The 22,308-nt window shown below is 34.1% G+C and overlaps 3 protein-coding genes across 7 annotated transcripts; 1 reads left to right on the top strand and 2 right to left on the bottom strand.

Moving 5' to 3' along the window:
• Positions 1-568: 568 nt before the first annotated feature.
• On the bottom strand, positions 569-4,788 carry LOC110738695 (transcription elongation factor TFIIS-like). Of its 3 annotated transcripts, none has more exons than XM_021919097.1 (3): positions 4,633-4,788; positions 3,822-4,117; positions 569-1,962 (listed from the first exon to the last, which is right to left on the bottom strand). In XM_021919097.1, exons 2-3 carry the CDS (start codon positions 3,981-3,983, stop codon positions 991-993), a joined length of 1,134 nt encoding a protein of 377 aa, XP_021774789.1. In that variant the 5' UTR covers positions 3,984-4,117; positions 4,633-4,788; the 3' UTR covers positions 569-990. The 3 variants fall into 3 exon arrangements, with proteins under 3 accessions (XP_021774789.1, XP_021774791.1, XP_021774790.1); XM_021919099.1 differs by having other exon boundaries at positions 3,822-4,063; positions 4,633-4,776; XM_021919098.1 differs by lacking the exon at positions 4,633-4,788 and adding an exon at positions 4,469-4,566.
• A 2,406-nt stretch (positions 4,789-7,194) lies between these two features.
• LOC110738693 (sm-like protein LSM36B) lies at positions 7,195-11,759 on the top strand. Its single transcript, XM_021919096.1, has 4 exons — positions 7,195-7,352; positions 7,518-7,651; positions 11,149-11,262; positions 11,367-11,759. The coding sequence occupies exons 2-4, from the start codon at positions 7,537-7,539 to the stop codon at positions 11,411-11,413; spliced, it is 276 nt and encodes a 91-aa protein (XP_021774788.1). The 5' UTR covers positions 7,195-7,352; positions 7,518-7,536; the 3' UTR covers positions 11,414-11,759.
• Positions 11,760-12,708: 949 nt separating this feature from the next.
• On the bottom strand, positions 12,709-17,345 carry LOC110738692 (BTB/POZ and TAZ domain-containing protein 3-like). 3 transcript variants are annotated; one of them, XM_021919094.1, is made up of 6 exons: positions 16,762-17,345; positions 14,652-14,996; positions 14,399-14,529; positions 13,719-14,025; positions 13,246-13,559; positions 12,709-13,157 (listed from the first exon to the last, which is right to left on the bottom strand). In XM_021919094.1, exons 2-6 carry the CDS (start codon positions 14,991-14,993, stop codon positions 13,031-13,033), a joined length of 1,221 nt encoding a protein of 406 aa, XP_021774786.1. In that variant the 5' UTR covers positions 14,994-14,996; positions 16,762-17,345; the 3' UTR covers positions 12,709-13,030. The 3 variants fall into 3 exon arrangements, with proteins under 3 accessions (XP_021774786.1, XP_021774787.1, XP_021774785.1); XM_021919095.1 differs by lacking the exon at positions 16,762-17,345 and adding an exon at positions 16,623-16,645; XM_021919093.1 differs by lacking the exon at positions 16,762-17,345 and adding an exon at positions 15,100-15,594.
• Between the last annotated feature and the right edge of the window lie 4,963 nt (positions 17,346-22,308).

The raw sequence follows: 22,308 nt of genomic DNA, 5'->3' as shown, positions 1-22,308 counted from the left end.
GCGATTACTTTGGTTTTACGAAAAAGCTTATAGGTAGTCAGCCCAGCCTCTCCGCCACTAAAGCTCGTGAGCTAGTATGGTATGGGGAGTTGCTGCAGAACTTTTCACAGGGAATTACCACAGAAGTTTTCAGCCTCTAGAAGTTGCTTCCAAAAGTTCTGCAGATGGTAATAAAACTCGTGTCGATATGAAGTTCTTCAGTCAATAAATACATAAAGTACTTCCATGACCTGAAGACCGTCTTTAAGGTTCACGCCGTGTTGAATCTCAATAGCCAAGAGTGACGATAAATAGGTGTTCCTTAAGGAGACAAGAAGATTTCTACTCTACTCCATATGCTCCGTATGATACAAGTGGAATTTTCATTATTACCTAACAAATTTCTAACTTTATTAGATTGTACTGTACTATCACAAGTTAAGATCATGATTGATCAAAACACATTTTGGAAATTTACTTTTACCCTAGCAATTATGATAGCATGGCTGAGGGTGGAGATTAAAGCGATCCCCTTCTGCAGGGTTAATTGAGGTGCTCAAAGACAGAAGAACTGCACATTGTGTTCATGTATTGTAAAGAAATTGTATAAAAGATTTAGTATAGTATGTAGCACAGACATGAGTAACATATGCCATAAGCGAGAAAATTATAGATTTCACCATCGTAATTGTTCAAATAATAACAGCTCTACAAGAGCCAATCTGACAATTAAGAAACATCTAAAACAAATGGAAGGGTAACACTTAAAAAATCCTACAAACTCATCTAAACTGATCAGACACAACTAATAAAAGTGAAGATCACATCACTTTCATTCTCTAATTCCAAAGATGGCGGAATTGTAAACAGGCAACTGCACAAGCACCGCAGAAATACTTGCACAATAAAAGGCAACAGGAACCAGAAGGTTGAAGTATATAATGCAGTTGTAATCATCACCTCTATGTGCCAAGCAGCTAGGCGATGCCAGCATTTTCCAATAAAATAAGCTCAGCAAAACTTCCAATGATTATTGCAGTTAACGCAAGTTACAAAAGTTGTCATGGGTTCATCAGCACTACGAGTTTGCATCTGGTGGTACGTGGTCTTGCGCTGCCCACATCTCCCACATCTAAACTGGTCAGTTGTGGCCTTTGGTGGACCCCCACGTTCACAGTCAAAAAGAGCCCTCTTTTCAATCTCTTGATTCTCTATTCGTCTTTGCTCACTGGCCATTTCTTCGGCTGTCAAGTTGACAATCCTTTCAGGCTTGATATCCCCTAGAAGGACTTTCCTACGAAAATCTGGGTTCTTAGCATCCTTGATGTTAAATACAATGCTCCGGTATTTAAACTTGTGAGCACCATTAGAACGGCCCCACTTATCAAACATAACGGACTCCACTGAAACAGCCACTCGAATTGGATCACAAGCATCAACTTGTTCTTTAATGCTTTCATCCGCCTCGCTAGAAACCTTGGATAGAGCATCTAAAAGAAGCTCTCGCATCTTATCACGTATGGGATCACCAGCCTTGACCATGGAAGGCAACTTTGGGGGAGCATTAGCAGCTGGTTTTGCACTGGAGCCCAGCTTCTCTTGCTTTACCGTTCTCTCAACCTTAACAGGTTCCGCTAAACTCACACTCCCAACCTTTAATGCATTACCATTTTCAAATTTACTTTCCACAGGACCTCTTTCGGTCTTAGCAAGCTTTTGCGGTCTGGGTGAAACAACTTGTTCAACTTTTTCGACTTTCACATTTCCTCCCCGTGGACTCTTTTCATCCTTTACCGGAATTGATTTCTTGGTACTGCCAGAATTGGTAACTTCAACTTTCATAGTATTATTACCAACCTCACCATTTTTCTTCTGTGATGTTTCCTCAAGTATTATGTTTTTCCATATCTCAATCAAATCAACTGCAACACTCTGAATCTTCTTTCTTGGATGTTTTGTCAGATGCCGTAAACGCTTTCCAACCTGATCATTAAGTGCACATTGACTCAATAAGTAAGAACCTCAATTAAAATTATAAATACTCCTTATAGACTATATTGTAAGCAACTTTGAATGTCCGGCAAAGTTCTAACAAAGAAGCCATTATGTAGCTCATAGAGAAACCAATCTACATATGCATCCTAAATTGTACGGTGTACAGTGTCCCAACACTATAAGCCTTTTCCAGTCTTCTGTTTCTTTTATAAACCCTGATCCTCAAGGTGGGAAAGATTTGGAAGGAAATACGCAAGAAAATTACAAACCTGTAAAATGACAATATTACCCTTTATAAACTGACCCCATCATTTCTCTCTCCATTCCTCATTCTGTCATGATTTTGTCTCTCCTCCTCATTCTTCTTCTCCCTCTGTTACTCCTCTCTCGGTTTTCTCCCCTTTAATTTTGATTTTATTAACAGCTTTTGATATTCTAAACCATAAATCTATGGTAAGGATAGATTACTAATATTGCACTAGTAGTTGCAGGAAGTGAGGTTCATACTTCATACTAAGGTTCACATAGATATTCAGCTTCCATGTTGATTCTTATTTAGTTGAGTAATATAATATTCTGGTAGAACAGCTATGAAACAGTCTGGACAGTCAGTTTTTGAGTCCGGTGGATGGGAAATACTTTTATACAACAGTCTCTTCCCTTTCATTACTCACCACAATTGTTAATATGTTACACAAATACTACCTCTGTTTCATATTATTTGCAACGATTAGAGTATTAAACACTTTCCACTCACAGTTTATGTCATATCGTTGCAAAAACAATGAAATGGGGGTAGTAGTCCCACCCCACCCAATTCCTTTATTTCTCTTTCCCCACCTCCAAAAAAACATTAAAATCCTAGGATTCCTAACAGTGTAAATGCATTATGAAACAACAGCAGGGCATCTCATAAAACATAAAACAATGGCCCTTGCAGAAACTCAGCAGCACAATAACCCAACAGGTCTATAAGTTCAATAGTACTCCACTCGATTTTAACAAAGAAAAAAAGGAATACCCATATTCATTTTCCAAGAATGATTTGCCAATGATTGTCAGTCCAACAACCACTCATGATGAACTCTATCCATATTCTTTTGATCTTTTCTAGTCAACCATCATCCTCAAAAGCATGTTGCAACATAAAGTATGAAATTTCAAGTTCCAAAAACTTCTCTAAACACCATGAATGATTTGACTACTGAGTTACTTTATGCATGGATGAAAAACACTAGAACACTATTTTTTGGGGGATATAGCTGTGAAAATACATCAATTGTCTACGTAGGTTATTCTATGCTGCAGTAATTATCCGTTCAAATTCAAACAATTAGTCAATATAATCCTAAATGATAAATAATATCCAAATTTCACATTATAGGAAACTTCTGATACTCCCAAAACCCTTCCTTATCCTTACTATCCAAAAATGGGAAAACCATAATAATAATCCCTCAAAAGGCAATATTTCAGCCTATACTCACAGTTAAACCGGTAGCGTATCTTAGATATCCTGATAGGCCAACGAAAAGATTTATCCTTTTTTTCATTCACCACTGTTAAAGTTAAGTTCCTAAAGCTCAATCAACCTTAGTTAAGAATTAGGCATGACTTTAAAAGTAATGTCTCGCACATTCGTGTAAGAAGAGAATGTCACTCAGAGATACAAATTTCGATGCCACTTGGAAACGACAAACTTACCCGACCCCACTTATAGGTACTAAGGCTTTGATTGATTGATTGGTAACGACAAACTTCATACCCAAGATAAAGATCGTATTTTACAGTTATAATTATTAATTAATGGAACAGAAAGGAAAGAAATGTACAGAAGTAGAACAAACCTGGGTAGAAACAAGAAGCTGATAATTGACAGGGAAATCCTTAAGCTCCTTCAAGGCTGCAAGGCAACGAGCTTCGTCATCGGCAGAGCCAATATCTTCCGCTGCTGCCGCGTCTGCCGCCTTCTTGGCGGCCTCGAACAATATCACCAGCTCACTCTCCATAATTTTTTATCAATGTGTTATTCGATTCGACTCGATAACACTCTTCTCTGTTATTCCGTCACTTCTCTTACAATCAGAACCTACCACAGAAATTCCTCAAATTTCTCAGGTGATTTTTGCTACAAACCAAATAACTGCAAACATTCATATTACAAACCATTAATATTCATTCAAACATTACTATAAAATTATGAATTTAACAAATTCCATATTTCCATAAAGCAATCTTTCGTACCAACCAAAACGCAATTTAATTTGTAATCATCTTTATAATACCCCTTCAAATATTAAGACAAAATCTCAAAACAGAAAATAAATTAAACCCTTTAACCTAAATGTATACATTATCTATAGGTCGTAATGCGAAAAACCCTAATTCGTAAATTTCATGGCTGCGTCAACACCTAAAAAAAAAAAATAATAACCCTAAATACCAAAAAAAAATTAAAACTTGACATTGGAAAAATTGACCCACAAATTCTTACCAATAAACCCTCAAAATTAATCCAAAAGAATCACGTAAACATTAAAAACAAACACCAAATTTGATGATTAATTTAAATTTGAAAAGGTAAAAATTGAACCAAAAGAATGGAGAAATTACAATAAAGAGGGTAAATTGTTAATAAAGAAAGAATAAAGGACGTACCTTGGAGAATTGGAGGAATCAGAAAGATCTAGAGAGAGTTGAGCTTCAAATCGAAAACAACACAAAACAAAACAAGACAAATACAAGTACTTATTTTTTGGTTATTTATTTACTTATCCGATTTGGCTATTTCCACCTCCAAGTAGGTTTTTGCAAAGCGTCTTTTTATCCCGTTTGTTGGGGTTAGTTGTTTTAATCTTTTGTTGGTGGTTAGGGCCGGTTTTCTTCAACTTATTTTCATTTCAGAGCATTTTAATTTCTTATTTCTTTTTTAAAAAAATATTCAGTTCAATTCAGGTCAGCTTAGCTCAGTCGAGGATAACAAACCCTTATTTTGTACAAGCACAAAGCCGCAAACAAAAGGAGACCGAGGAAGTGATCCATTAGACTTGTCACAATAGTGATTAATTGGGTGTGTTCAGGCAGGGAATGATGATTTGTAAACATGTCGTGTATGTTAAGACTATTAATCGCTTTTAAGCTTATCGTCTTGATATGATTTCGCTTTAGAGTTATGGAGGTTTTTGTATGGAGTTGAGTCGGGCTTTTTCCTTCTTTGTTTTCCAAATATGTCAAAATGTTGTTGGCTAATCTATATTGTATGTTACCTATATTGCATTAGGCTATTTCAACACAAAGTTAAGTTGACAGTAATATAATGATTCTAATCCTAATGAAAAGAACATGCAAAGAGTTTTGGAGAAAATCATGTGTTATGGGTGACTTTGGTGGTGTTGAGTAACATAGAAATACTATTAAAAAATAATAATAATAATAAAAAAATAATATTTAGATATCAATTAATAGTCCCCCCCCTTCCCCGCAACAGCTCTCAAACGGATTAGATGAAACTGCAGATTTTCCCAAACTTAAAATCGAATATATAGGTATGACAAAAGAGAATATACTATGCATAAGAGTATTTAATATTTAATTATATTGTTTCCGTAACAGGTAGATTCTCATTTAATCAGCAAGCTGATCACTAATCCAATCACTTTGATTTCAACATTGCCTAATTAAACTTCAATCAAATCAAACTTTTATAACATTGAAAGCGACTTGATTTCAACCAAACGCTACAATCCAAGTGGAGAATTAAGATTTTTACTCCGATATAAATCACACCATAATGGAAATATATGACACTAAAGATAATTGCGTAAAAATTTGAACAAGCCTTTAGCTTCGAGAGTTAATGTGAGCTTAAGAATATGAATATGACTCAAATCCTATCCAAAGTTTGTTTTGATTGTTTTTCGTTTTATTTATTTATTTATTTATTTATTATTAAAGGGTTGTTTTAGTTTGATTCTAAGTTAATGGGCAAACCTTTTTTTTTTGTCAAGAAGAAGAATATTATCATTAATAAATAGCCATACAACATTTACAACAATAATAAAGATTTGTAAACCACAGATTTAGAAAAAAATAACATAACTTTTACAATCAAAATCATAACTAATTTGCATATCGGGCATAGCTCACACTCCACCACTTCAAACTTGACGCGAGTAGTGCTTTTCGATGTCTTTGCATCTTTCCAAGTAGAGACGTTCGCAATCTGCGCTGATGTTGTGATCGTAGAGTTGATGACGAACCCTAAACTCATATGAATCCAAATCACCATATCAATTATTATTAAAACCCTAAAAATAAAATTCTCATCTATTGATGAGAATCAAATCCCAAAAAATTGGGACGGACTCTCACAAACGGAGAGAACAAAACAAAGCAAAACAAATCAAATAACAAAAAAGCAAATTAAATCAAAGAAAAAGGGAAAAAAATAGACTATTTCCGGCCTAAACGGCCAAAAAAAATTAAAACCTTAAAGAGAGAAGAGAGAAAAAAGGGAGGCGGCTCTATTTTTCTTATGTAACGGGCAAACTACATATTTGGATATAATTTTTTTTTTTATTTTAATTTAAATTGGCTCTGATTTGGAGCAAAATGTATCCAAACTCACTCCCGTTCTTTTCAATTGCATCACTTAAATTTTTACACTATTTATATAATTGTCTTTGCCAATATTTTGTGATTTATTAGCAAATAAATCATATATACAGTCAATACAGATAGACTTTAGTTAATTGTATTGAAAGACGATCAATCTATAGGTAATTTTAACTATTTTTTTATAGTAACTTTAACATATTTAAGGGTAATTTTAACTATTTTGTAATTTGTATTTGATACCTTTTTTGACGGCATATTATGATTATGAGTGTTTTTTGCAAAACATAAGGCCTTGCTTTGTTGAAAGGAGAATTATTTTTTCTAAACTTTAATTAATTTTGCTGAGTTGAAATAAATTTTACACATTATCTATTATATTACTCCTTTAAAGTTAGGGCCTATTAACATTTACTAAACTAAATATAGCTAAAATAAATATTTTACTCCGTATAAGAGAAGAAAATTAGGAGCTAAACTCACCAGAATTGAAATTAAACTAAGTGAACAATCCTTTATTAATTTTTTTTTCACTAAACTAACATTATTATTATTTTTATTTATTTATTTATTTTTGTTAAGTGGAAGAGAACCTAACTAATTGTTTACTAGAGTTTAAGGTAGTGGATTTACCACTTGAAAGTGTTTTTAGGGCTTTTCGCGGGTTTTGTCGTCCCTCTTCTCTTGGCTGTTGCCTTCACACCTTCCTTCTCCCCCTATTTCTCTCTCCTCCGACGATTCCACATTTTCAATTTCTCACTCAGGTACTCTTCTCCAATCCCCATTTTCTTCAATTTTTCCTTAATTTCATAAAATCATTCTTTTTAATCTGATAATTTTAGTTTAATCTGTAATTTTCCCCGTTTCAAACAATTACGAACCCTAAATTTTTTTTTATTTTGATTTTGTTCTGTATGTCTTGCATTTAGCTACTTAGTGTGAATTAAGATGAGTACTGGAGGAGAAAAAACGACTGGCAATACTAAAACTCCTGCAGATTTTCTCAAATCAATTCGCGGTCGTCCTGTTGTTGTGAAGCTTAATTCTGGTGTTGATTATCGTGGTAATTTGCCCTAATTCTGTCTTTTGTTTCATTTGATTTGTTCCTAAATATATGAATCACTTTGTTAGTTCAACGCGCTTTTGTTGATTTTGTTATTGTTTATTAGAAATTCAGTAAATTGAACTTCAATATCTGTTGTTGATAATTTTACACTTTTATTGCTTTCACTTTGAATCAAGAACAAGTGTTGATTTGAGGTTTCGGTTGCGCGGTTTCGGTTGCGAAACCTGAATGGGTGTTAGTGTGTCTGTAGCTGGCAGTGTGAGCTAGTGTGTAGAGATCTGAATACTGAGGGATTTTATATTATGGGTTTTTGCCTTCTTTGTTGTCCATTACACTTAGGCCGTTTGGTTCAAATGTTGGAAATGGAATGGAAAGGAAATAATTAAGAGGGGGGAAGGAATCACTTAATGTTTGAGGAAGGGTATTTATTACCTCAGATTATAGAGAGGTAACTAGTTGGAGGAAACCATTACCCCTAGGTAATGGTAATGGTAATTGTTACCTAAACCCTCTAACTAAACCATAGGTTATAGTAACGGTTTAATTGAATTCGTTTCCAACAACAAAAAATAAAAATAATAATAGCCTTACCAAACAAGAGCCTAAACAATTGCACTCAGTAATTGAGAATATACTTTGTCCGGCTCAGGGTATAAGTGTGAAGAGAGCAACATTTTATGCATATGATGAAGCTTTTTAAGCACTTCAGTAGTCTATTAATCAGATGGGATATAACTTAGATGGTTTGTCAATGGCTCTATGCCTTTCATCGTCTCATTTGCGTTCATAGTCCCTAAATATCTTTAACCTTTAATGTTATATTCTCAAAACAAATAGCCCAGTACCTACATCCAGAGACCATAGCTTTCAATTTTCCCATTATTTACTTGATGAATAATTGAATTGGTCAGAAGGAAAGTTTGACCTTTTTGCCTTCCAAAAAAAAAAAAAAAAAAAGAAAAGTTTGACCTTTTGAAATAATTTCAAATTTTATTTACAAGAAACGATAAAACAGTTAAACAGATATTGTTTTTGAGATGTTTGCAACTGACTTGTGCTGTTCTGTATTGAGATCAATTGCATCTATTGCTTATAATTCCCAATATTGTTGGAAATCCCTCAAGTCCTGAATTCTTTTGTGCTCCCAACTTTATCATATGCAAATTTATTTTGGGTTCAAGGGATGGTTGTTATGGTAGATTATAAAGAAGACAAATCCTGTTGATATGATTTTTTGGACTTGGACTTGTTACTGATGAATCACACATTCAGTCATATTTTGTAATTTTTGAAACATTTTGTGGTAGAATATCTATTTTGGTATGGTTGTTTGGTGCTTAGACATGGTTTTTATACTTTTTATGGGATTTGTGGGCAAATTTGGTGCTTGATCTGTATAGACATGGTTTGTGGGTAAATAGTGACCGTTTATGTGTTGTTGGTAGATATTGGGTTATAGAGGTTATCATATTTAAAGGTTTGCTGGTTTTGTATTTATCTTTGCATGACTATGCTGGGATGTTAATTATTAGGGATTGTCCAAAGCAAAATCAATCAAAGAAGTTTCGAGTTTTCTTGGTGGAATCAAAGTTATTAGCCGACTACTTAATTCACATGCGGATGATCTCATAAAGTCATATGCATGTCTCTTGGGTATTTTCACAAATTTCCATGTTACGGAGACAATATTGGGAATTAGCTATTTAGCTTTCCCTCACTTCCCAATAATCTAGGTCTTTGAAATGGAATAGTGAGCAGATGCTTCACATCATGAAAACTGACTGAATAGTTTCATATTTTTATGTATATCTTTGTAGATTTTTTTTTTAATAATTTTTTTTTATTTTTATTTTTACTGAGATTGCTGGGTTCTACTCCTTTTATAAATTTAGAAATCTATGATGTGCATTGGGTCACGTGGGAATTGGGATCTTGACTGTAGTTTTGTGACATTTAAGGAAGGCACAACTAATATATAATCGCACAAATTTTTTCTTAGAATAAAGTGGGCTTAATTAAGTCACCAAATTTAATTTCTCCTTTCTATCTTGTTTTCTAAAATAATCTCAGTTGTCATTCATAGTCAGAGTTGTCAGATGCTGTAGATAAGTATCTCACTCAGTCACTCACACACACGCACACATAGTTAGGCCTTGTAAGTTTACATTATTATAACAATGGTTTATCTTACTACTTGTCAGTTGTCACAAACAGAGTCATAGCTGTCAGACACGCTGTAGTTGGTGCGTGCTACCAATGATAACTTCATGGCTGGAGTTTACAAAATAAGGGGAATATAGCTTTGGAGGGGGAGAGCTTGTTATATATACCCGGGTGTATCGTACACCCATAAGTATTTTGTTCTCATTTTGATAATTGTTTCTTATTTAATCATCAAATGAAGAGCAAAAATTAATCTTGAATTAGTTGGGTGTACGGTACACTCGGGTGTATATAACTAATTCTACCGGGGGGGGGTTATAGCACTTTTCTTTCTAGGCAATAACCCTGCTGATGCAGAGACCTAATTTTAGCCACCTCAAGAGTTGTTGAAAGAAAGGCTAGAAGATGAGAGGGAGTGGGGGATATATATTTAAGTTATATTTCTGAATTTGAATACTTTTCTACTCTTGTGCCAAATATCACAACTATTCATGTAATTTGCAATCCAGGAACTTGTTGGAATAGTTTATATCCGGCATATCTGATTAGTGAAATCTAATTCATGACTTTGACAGTCAATATAGTGATGTAAACGTAGTATTCTAAAAGAAGATTTTGCAGAAAATGGCCACATTAGCTCATTGCTTTCGTTCTAAAGCTGTATGGTGTCATATTACAGTCGGTATAATATCATTGATCAGGTACTCGCAAACCTGGAGTCATTATTGCTTGAGTTTCTGCTCTTTAGGACAAATTTGTGGTGTTGGCTGCTTGATGGGTTGAGTGTGGAGTTGGGACACAATATGGTATTGGTTGCTTGGTTATGGCTATGAGAAGTGTGGTGTTTTCACTTAAGTGGATGTTGTACAAGGTTCTATAACAAGTTGAGAATCATTTAATGGTCTAGACTAGAAGATTCATAGTCCTCAAGGAGTATTCTCTTAAAATTATGTATTTATCATTATCTTTTGTGTAATAGCAAATAGGTTGATTTTTACTGCAATTCCTTTGGCTTTCCAGGTTTGAGCATGTTGGCATTTTCAGGAAGTTTTTAATACTGAAGAATTGTCATGATATTTTACTACAAATAATCACTGAAATTTGGGGTACTTATGGGGTTTTATTTTAATGGGTTGAGAACAGAATTCTAGGTAGGGTAGTGATAATAAATTATCATACACAAGAAGGTTAGATAAGAAAAATTGTCTATTTAATAAGCAAAAATTAAGTTCAAGTCAAGGTATTTCAGTATGCTGAAGAAGTACATTTGTTAAGATGTCTGATCAATTTGGGCTTTAAACTGTCTTATTTCTAGTAATTTGAATATTCAGGTATTTTAGCATGCCTGGACGGATACATGAACATTGCAATGGAGCAAACAGAAGAGTATGTTAACGGTCAGCTGAAAAATAAATACGGTGATGCATTCATTCGTGGAAACAATGGTAATTGCTGGAAACTGCTCTGTTTTCTACAATTTAATTGTTAGTTGCCGTATTTCTATACTTTTATTATGCTGCTGCAAACTGATCCTTTTTTCCAAATGCAGTGCTATATATCAGTACAACAAAGAGGACACTTGCTGATGGAGCTTAGTTCTGGGCTGGAAAATTGTTGGAGCAATCTGAATTCGTGCTGTTGTCATTCTGACATTGAAGTGTAGACTTTAAAGATCTAGATTGGGGCAGAAGCTTTTTAACTGGTGACTGAACCTGGTTTTCTTCTCATTCTAGATAATTGTATGTAACAAGCACATCGACGTGAAGAGTTAATTGTTAGCATGACATTTATAATCATCAGTTAATTCAATTTTGTTTTTGCATATTTGGACGTGGGCACGTGGCTGTTCTAATCCAAATGAGCCTGGAAGAACATTGGGCCTTATTTTGCTGCACAGTTTTTTTCCTAAACAGAATTTGATTTATTGCTCAGCTTGAGAACAGGAGTAAGTTCTTACTTTGTTTTCAGTATGTATGAACTGGAACTTTTAATGAAGTTATTGGTGAAAATTTATCTTGAAGAAATCGAAGACAAATGAAAAGACTTTAAATATGAATTCCAAATAAATTCGATACTTAGCTCTCAAGTAAAGTAATTTTATGCCTATCTTCTACTGGATGGGATTGCTTTTTGATGCAAATTTTTTGAGGAAATTCAGAATTTGAAGTCAGCTCTGATTGGTTGTTTTTCAAGGAAGTTTGGGTTGGGTTGGGTTGGGTTTGGTTCGGTTCGGTCAGGTCTATTGGATATTTGGATCTAAATATATTAGTCCATAAGTTATGCCATCACAGACTCAGTGTCCTTTTTCTTGCCACAATTATGCTCCTTTGAATACATACATCAAGTTTTGGTACCAGCAATATTTTACATTCTTACTATACTTTTTTTGTCATATTCTTAGGCTAGACAAGTCCAAAATCACATTATCATAAAAGACTTGGCCTAGTTAAAAGATTTGTGTCTCACAATCATGATGTTATGGGATCAAATAGGACCACGTCAACTATTTTGGAAGCCGGGATGTTTGCTTTGTGATTATTCTCTAATACTCTTCAATGACCATAAATCTTCTCTTTTTCTAACTATAATTGTTTGGATAATTGAAAATGGATGAGTGATCAAAATTGATGCGCTTAATTTGAGGCAAATTGTGTTTTAAAAAAATCATAAAATTTACTTGAATAAATTAAAGCCCTCCCTAATTTGAGGTCTTGTGCAAACGCACCTACTGTACTTGTTATATTGCCAATAGCCGACTTAGGGATCAAATCCCAATAGGGTCACTTTGGATTTTCCGATTCTTAAAGAGTCTTGCTCGCTAATCCTTGTTGGGTTAACTTGTGCGAGATTTCAACTTGATAGGACCTTTTTCCTACCTTTAAAAAATTATCTGAAAAAGTCCAAAAGCACATTCCTATAATCATATAGCTGTGTTGAGAAAAATAACAGCTAATTAAGCAGCATTTTGCTGTTTCCTCTACGGTATGATTTAACAAAGTTTGTCATACAGAGGAAAAATCGAAATCTAGGTATTATTTGTATCTACATCTTTGAAAGATTTACATTAGAATATCCCCTTAGTTTGGAGGAATACCTAATTCCATTGATTTGTTGTTATTCATGAGTTACTGAATAACTATAATTTCCCTCACTACTAATACATGGAGGCGTATACATATACTGTCTTCCCAATTCACATTGAGGTTAACATGGTCAAGAAGAACCCGAGAACCTAGCAGCGAAATGATTCGAGTTCTTTGCTTCTATCACTTTTCTTACCAATAGCTTCCACTTTGCCTCATCTTTCTTACTTTGTTGCCTCACTTTTTCCTTGAAGTGCCTGAAAAGGTGGAAGAAAAAGGCTTAAGCAGAGCTTTTCCTTAAAGATAACTCTTATTCCTAAGAAATTAAGACAACCCCTTGCTTACCTACAGAGAGGAACATTGCAAGATTCAGGGACATCACACATGCGCGAATGAAGTTCTAGAAGCTGCCACATACGCTTGCACTGAACACACCCGCCTGGAACTCTAGTCTTGCAAATGAAAAAATGGCGGACTAACATTTCAACCCCCTTGCATGCTGGGAAACCACAAGAAACTTCACCGCCTTTTAGCATCTTGTCTCGAGGTCCTATTGTGCTACAACCATCTTTGCATATATGAAGCAGGGCTTCGATTGCCTTGTGCAGTCGTAAGTATACCTTTTTCTCTTCCATCTTATTCTGCCTCTCTTGCTTTCTCTACAGGGAAAAACAGCATCATGAATCACACAATATCAGTAACTGCCTATGTTTTGTTGAAGCATTTATATTCATTGGTAGGCTGCTGAAGCAGGTGTAAATTGGAATAGAGAACGATGATAAGACAGTATAATCAAAGGATGCAGAAGGTTTACTCACAGAGTCTGCTTCAACAACAGCTTCTAAAAGCTCCTGTTCGAGTGCAGGATTAACACGCCTCATGACCTTCCATCCTTCAGTGGATGCAACAGTTTTGAAGTGTCTGACGACCATGCGGATACATACAAAGGTTAGCCTGGGTGCATCACACTGCCTTGCTAATTGGAGCACATCTATTACATTTTCTGTGTTCAGCCAGTTGTTCTCCAGATACCGCATACAGACTCGTTTCAATAAGGGAACAACAAAAAAATGTGACAGAACCAATAAGTGGAGTACAAACTTCTTCATATCCTCTTCTTCATAGCTGCAACAAGAAAACAGAAAAATCGTTTACTATATACTTCCTCAGAAAGAGAATCTGAAGACGTGACAAGTCATATACAAGAACTGTTAAGGATATGAAACAGTCGGTCGTATAGATTGCACAGAATAATGAAGCATAATGTATGAACAAATTGAAATTACATAATATGCTGAAAATTCAATCACTTTTGTGATGTAGATTCTATAAAAACAGAATACTCGTACAATCTGTTGGTTTTTGTCAGTATAATTTTCTTTTTAGTGTCAAAGTGGTTTCAGGCTTTGATTGTTGAGCACAAGCAGCATTTTCTACTAGTATATTCTGTGAAAGAAAGAGATTTATCCATTGAAATGAGAAAAGTATGAAGACATACCAAGAGGAGTACAAGAAACGGATAAAAGCACAGACAGCTCCATTAGGTACTCCAGGAATCTTGACATATCGAACACCATCCTTAAGTTTGGAATCCTGAAGATACTTCCCCAGAACAGGTGATGCAATGCTCTACACAAAAACAGGATGTATAATTAGGCCTTCGAAACAAAATTATTGAGTTTGCTAGGACAAGTATTTTCCTGCATCACAATCGAATAGTACAGGTAAACAGAAAAGTTCATTGCAGTTACCAGAACACAGAAATGTGCAGGAACAGTTCCATTGTCTTCAGTAATGAGATAAACATCAGCTGCATAACCTTCCTCGAAGAGATTATCCCACATATCTCTTGTTTCTTTTGGAATGCCACATAACTCCTGTGAACTCTCTCGACGACTCCTTTTTGCAATGATCAATTTTGGCAGGGGAGGTGGAGCAGGAATATTGCTTTGTAATGAGGAAGAGATTGGAGTTTCCAGCACTGGTAAAGTTTTGGCCGGACTTTTTTCTGATTTCCTGATATCGAAAGAGCTGTGCATATGACCATTGGAAGGCGATGATGTCCACGAATAATCACACAGAGCTGAAGCCATCAACTGCAACCGATGAATTGGTACAAGTTAGCTTATTATTTGTCAACTCGATCCAGCCAAATTTATACTAGTATAAGCTAATAACTTCGTTGATTAATCAACCTACCCAGATACCATTTCCCATCACATTATTCTTCAAAACAAGCTAAACCAATACATTACCTTCATCTTATGTAAGCTAGTTTTCTTCCCAGCAAACAATTAATCGCGTTAGTAGATAAAGAATATGTACAAGTCTCTAACAAGTTATGCATACGTCCCAAAAATTAGGCCTAGTATTGTGGATTAAGATTGTAGTTTCGTCAAAAGAAGCTAACTAGTACAATGTACAAGTATAATTTAAAGGTCATAGCCTCCTAATTAAGATCATCCAATGGATTATAGTTATGATTATATTAATGCAAGAATACTATAATTGAGATTAGCAGATCCAAAGTGTTAATTATAAAATTGTCAACTTAAAAAACTATAGCTTGAAATAGATGAACGTGCACATTAGTGGATTAGATCCAATGTTCATGAATTTAGTAACTATACTATTAAAGGCTTATAAATAAATTATTACACCAAACTAGTCCAAATAAGTCTAGACGTGTAGAATTACACTACTTTTGTAAAACTGTTTTTTATTTTATTTTTAAAAAATTTATAGAAGGATGAAATTAAAGAGTAGTGGCCTCGCTCCCACTTTGATTGATCCTCATCAAGCTTACTTTATAAAAATTTTCACTTCTAATGGGTCCCTTCTCCTTACCAAAATATCAACACAACTTATTCTAGCGAGTCTAATTTAATAATTTATTATAAGTCATATTTAACGTGTAAAACTCAAAAAAAAACCGTCAAATGATCATATGAGGAATCAATTGTTATTTTCTTACTAATATTAACATGAGTATGTGAATCGAGCATTTATAACGCCTCTTAATACATATCATTCATACTTGTCATGTGCACATATATTAATTCGTCATTACTCTACATACTTTCGGTTTTTTGGGTGCATGATATAATTTACCATATTTTACAAGCAATTATTAAATAAATTACAATCAAATAATTAAAAACACAATTCAAATAAGTTAGTAAAGAAATAAAGAAAAAATATTTTCACATGACTACATGCACAAAGAAAGACTAAAAAATTTAATTATGCTACCATTAATTCCATCCGACACCCAACTGGCCAACTCCTTTGTTTATTACCCTATACATATTATAATGCATATAAATATATAATTATTATAATACAATCAAACTATATTAAGCTATGAAATTGTCGTAATAAAAAAAATTGAAATTATTTCCTACAATTGTTAGTTTGAATTACATTCTCAACGTGACTATTAATAAAAAAAATTAAAATGATCCAAAATCAAGATATTGATTATTGTGTACATTAACATTAACACGATTATATAATACTACCCTTTTACTTGTATGATTTTGCAGAAAGTTCCCATGAAAAAGCAGTAAGATGAGAAAACAACTTTAAATTACAATTCAACTAGAGAAATAGTATTTCCTAAAAAAAAAAAAAAAAATAATAAAAATAGAGAAATAGTCGTAAAAGTTGGGCAACAACATTCAATGTTTATCCGTACTAAAAAGAACAGAAAAAGAAACCACCTTTAAAACTTTTTTCCTTTAATCCCAAAAAAAAAAAAAAAAAAAAAAAAAGATTGAAAGTAAGATTCAATCTTGTAAAACGAGCCAAATTTAAAAAAAAAAATATGTAATATATTGTACTTGTATGTATGATACATACCTAAATAAAAATAAGTTTACGATGAAGCCTCGTCAAGCTTATATGTGATCAAACTCTCCTTAGATGTGGGCTCGAGTTGTGAATTTAAGAAGTTGACTGATAGATAAGTTGAAGGGGGGTTGAAGAAGGTTAGAGAGAGAGAAAAAAAAAGTGTATAGAGGAGAGAGAAAATTGGAGGAGTGGGGTGAAGTATCTTAATAGTTATAGGGTGATCTTCCTCTGTTTTTTGCACACCGAAAGAGGAGGTAGAGTCATATTGACAATGACAAAATATGGGTTGTGTATTTGGAAAATCATTTCTTAAATTTTTTTTTTTTTTTTGATGGAACTCCCATTCTTTTATTTTAGAGGTTGAAGTTGATTTGTTATTGGCCTTTTGTGAATATCATTAATGGGGTGGTGACTTGGGAAGTCTTTATAGCCATTAATTTTATAGATTTAATAATCCACTCTTGAATTAAGGTGCTCCCATTTGTCCACCATTTTGAATACTTGTTTTCTTTACCTTGAATAAGGTGATATATTGGCTGGAAAAAAAAAGGTATAAAAAAAAAAGGTGATATGTAGTTTTTGTAAAAAAAAGTATTTTATTGAATTTTATGCTATTTGCATAATTCATTTTTACCAAATTTAATGATTTAGACATAAGAAAAAGTATATAGTCATGTAGGCATTTGTTATATCATTTCAAAATATAGCTTTTATTCTTTTAAACATCAACTACTACCTCTGTTACATCTTATTTGCAACGATTAGACATTTTTCCTCTCTACTTTATTTCAAATCGTTGCAAATAATATGTAACGGAGGTAGTATTTAAATTAAATACTTATAGTTTTCCTTCATTTTATAATGTTAATTCTATTTACTATATCGACACAACTCTTTGATCGTAAATATCTTTAATACTAGCAAATATTAAAAAAAAATATATTCTAATAAAATACTCACCAAGATAAATTATACTAGATTTCATTTTGTTTTTAATTTATATATAGAGAGAAGTTTACAAGATTTCCTCTTATGGAGTAATTTTAATAGTCAAAAGATTTCAAATGAGACTAACATCGTGAAATATCATGAAATAGAGGAAGTAACAATTAAAGAAATTATTGGGATATGCGTCCAGTCAAAGCGGTACATTTATTTTTGAAATTAATGGAGTATTATTACTTCCACGATATAGTTTATAATAAAGGTTATAAATTAGGTTCAAGTGTGTTACAACAGATGCAAAAAAGATAAGCGAAATCAACAAAGAACACATGTGACATAAATTTATGTTATGTCTATAGGGTTGTAGGCAAGCGAGAAGAATATTTTTATTTCTCTTAAGGAAATACTAATTACAAATTGATGATGAATATCACAAGGCCAAGAATAACCCTCAGGAATTTAGATAGCAATCTCTACAATAAAAACAAAATCACGCAAACGTCCACTCAGCAATAGTTGTATAGGGAGAATGAGGGGTAGCTCAAGTGGTTAGAGCTTCTCTCCCAGTTCCAAGAGATCTTGGGATCGATTCTCATCCCGCCCCTGTGGCTCTCTAAACACCAAAAAAAAGCAATAGTTGTATAGGCATGAGTTCCATAGTCGCAAGTGGCCTGTAATCTCCAAGCAGACACTCACACGCACTCGTCTAGGCACGAATGTGCAATGCTTCTAAAAAATCCCAAAACCACTTTTTGATGAGGCACAGACGTATTGCTTAGAAACATGACCGTCCTCTTCAAAGATGAGGTCAATCAAACATTTTGTGATGCCTTGTAGACTCTACATGTGGTCTACAAGTGGTCAATCTCTTGATATCAATATTATTATTAAATCCTTTTATCTTTGTATAACAAGATATTATGTTATGTAATTATATATCTTTGATCCTCCATAATATTTTTTATAATCACTTATTATATTAATTGATTCTTGTCAATCATAGAGATTGTATTAGAGTTATTCTCTTATAGCACTATAAATAGTTGTACAGTTGAAGTATATCCTATCTAATAACACATATAAGTATCCCACATCGAGAAAAGAAGAGAGAGTTAAACTCTTTATAAGGCTAAGGGGCTACTCTTTATATTGCCATATAGTTTTGAAATGAAAATTTCTTTGGACTTATGAGATAGACTCTCTCTATCTTGGTTTATGGGTGTGGCCCAAACCCGTATTTAAAATGTACCCTTTCATCAACATAATCATTTATCACAACTTGGCCAATTGACCAAATTTTAGCAACAATTTGGTAAAGGAAAAATTGACGGGAATAATCCCAACTTTGTTCGATTCGCTTAAAATAATCCAACCTTTCGATTATTTTCTAATAATCCGAACTTTGATATGAATTTGCTTTTAATAGTCCCATATGACCGGTAACCTGTTGAGTAGGTAATTTTGTTTTTTTATAGATTTAATTTACACACGTCACCACGTGATTGTTCAATTTTTTTTTGTATAATAATTTTAATGTTTGTAAAGAAACATGATTATTTTTCACTAATCAACCCTTAATTATTTATTCAATAAAATTAACACTTAATTATATCTTTTAAAAAAAATTCTGTACTACACTTAATTAACTCTCTTAAAAAAAAATTAACACTTAATCACTTAATTTAAAATTAAATAATTAAAAAAATACAAAAGTTTGATGTTGTAAAGTACAAACCAGAAACCACTCCAGCCACCATTTCACCAACACCAACTAGTCAGCGACCCAGCCACCTCCACCCTACCTCCCCTCGGTCACCAACACCTACCCGTCCACCTCCACCACCACCACCCTACCTCCCCAACCCAATACCCAATCCTACCACAACCACCGTAACCCAAGAGGCATCCAAGAACAGTGGCTAAAGCATAATCAACGGCCCCGTCGGAAGGCAGAGAACAAGCTACCATGGAAGAAATTGACGTTGGGCGGAGCTTGGAGGGAAGTGAGGGAGTGGAGAAGGGCAGCGGCGGCTGACTCGATAGTGGGTCGTTGGTTTTAAAGGATTATGTGAGGGTTGGTGGTTCAGAGGGTGGGATGGTGCGTCGTCGCGGGAGGAGAGGTTCTGGGCGTCGCCGGAGTTGGAGGCAGGGGGGCAGGCTAGCTGTGATTGGCGGAGATGGTGGTTGGGGCTGCTGGGGTGGTTTTTTTTAATTATTTAATATATTTTTTTATCATATTTAATACTCATTTTTTTTATTTTTTCTAAAAGAAATTAAATTTATTTTTATTTTTTATTTTTTGACCAATTAGGTGCCGACACGTGTCATTAAACTTGTTATAACAAGTTAAGTGACCGGTTGGGACCATTAGAAGCAAAGTGATATTAAAGTTCGGATTATTAAAAAATAATCGAAAGTTGGGATTATTTTAAGCGAATCGGCCAAAGTTGGGATTATTCCCGTCAATTTTTCCTATGGTAAAAGGCAACATTTAAAACAAAAAAATATATTTTTTCCAACTAACTCTTCAAAAACCTATTTTAATTCGCTATTGTTTTATAAAGAATTTTTTTTTCCCATTTAAAATATTAAATTAATATGTCATCCCTTTTTGTTTTGCTAAATCTCGATACCAAATTTATTTCCAACTACCCCCTTTTATTTTTGTTGAATTTTCGTTAATAAGGGATAGGAAAATTAACATTAATTTTTTTTTCTTCAAATCCTAATTTCCTTGAAAAGATATGGAAAATTAGCAGGCATTTTTTTTTATAAAAAAAAAAACACGAAAAACGAACGAAATTAAGCATTCGCAAGTAGTCTGTTGGAAAATTTTGTATTCTTTTCTCTAAATTTTGCCTAAGATTACTTATTTACCAAATTGTCGTTTGGGGTTGGTTTTTTTTATTTTATTATCTTATTTTTTTTTTAATACCAAATTGGTTCTAAGGGTCATTTTTATTTACCAATCTGGTCAATTGACCTCACAACTCTATCATTTACAAGTGCGTAATTCAGGATATCATCCGTCGAAATACGGTTCTTGTTTTATTTTTAATGAATGGTAAGGACAACTTCATTCACCATACTCCCTCCGTGTTTACCTTGAGTGTTATAGTTTTTTTTTTTTTTTTTTTTTTTTTTTTCACTTTTCACTTAATTAATGATATTGACTAATAATTTACTAATTTTAATAAAACAAATGTTATGGTATAATCCATGGTTACATTCATCATAATGTATACTTTCTTAATTTGTATAGGTGGCATCGTATTACACATATGGGGATTCCACCATATGGATTTTACCAATATAATAATCCTGGCCTTAACATGAGCTTAAACACAAGAATTATATAAGAATACTAAAGGAAGATAAACTATTGGCTGCAGTAGTAGCCAATAAATGTGTCATGTGCACTGTTTCATGCTCCACCTTATGAACACTACACCAATCAAACGCGCTATTAAGTCAACAAATATGTTCTATTGTCTACCTGAGATTAATATCTATAACTTTTGACTCCTTGAGAGCCTAGACCGTTAAGATCGAATCTGTGTAAATAGTAACCGCCCTTAAGGAAGCCTTGATTTCCCAACGTAGACCTTCCAAACAAGAATTCATCTCAACATGCAAGGCTGATTGAGAGAACCCAAAGGAAGCTCCTTCCACAATTCCTAAGTCCCCCAGGATTATATTCTACGGGCACCATCCCATTCCTGACCTGAGCGTGTGTTTATTCTAAGAACCATCCACTAGTATGGCAGTTGGGAAGTGTTAAGAGCAAGAGTCTTGTAATATAGTCCGCATAAACCCTGAAGGCCACTCAGCAATCCGTGCAGGCGGGTGTAAGGACCTCAAATTGTCCTCCGACCTTCGTGAAAACAAACCTTGTTGTCAAAGGCCTTCAGAAATAACTGTCGGTGTAGTAAGGTGTATCATTCTAGAGTGACCAAAGACCCTATTGTTCCTTTCCAACCACAACCCCCATAAGGTTCCAACAAAAAAGGTGGTCCCATGACCACTAAGACCATCATGGCTTAAAAATAGTCGGATTTAGTACAAAATCCAATCATTAAATGATTGGTCTACGTTAGCTTGTGAGTGGATTCGTAATATTCTACCCCTTCAGACATTCTGTGCAGATTTGCAAAATCTGAACAAATGCTATAAAGCCTCCTCCTGTGAACCACATAGGTCACAATGTACATCGAGTCCAAGCCCCTTCTTCCCAAATTGATTTTTGTTGCAATTCTGTTGTGAAGAAGTTTCCACAAAAATAGTTTCCACTTTGACATAATATCGAGAGACCACAAGATTTTATAAATTTCGATAACCCCTTCAAAATGAGTTGAACCAACAACTAGTTTGAGAAAAAGCATACCTTGTTTTGACTGTGTATTGTCCTGATTTATGAAATTTCCAATACATATAATCCTCAGCATTTTGGTCCGGTAATTCCATACTAGTGATTAGGGATGGCAATGGGTCGGATCTGGACCGGGTTCGGATGGACCCGGATCCAGATCCGTTTTTGTCTGTAGGATCCAGATCCGACCCGGATCCGTCGGGTCTAGAAAATGAAGACCCGGATCCGGATCTGTCGGGTCC

The sequence above is a fragment of the Chenopodium quinoa genome, unplaced genomic scaffold, assembly GCF_001683475.1.
Source record: "Chenopodium quinoa cultivar QQ74 unplaced genomic scaffold, ASM168347v1, whole genome shotgun sequence".
NCBI lineage: Eukaryota > Viridiplantae > Streptophyta > Magnoliopsida > Caryophyllales > Amaranthaceae > Chenopodium > Chenopodium quinoa.
This window is presented reverse-complemented; position numbering and strand designations above follow the sequence as displayed.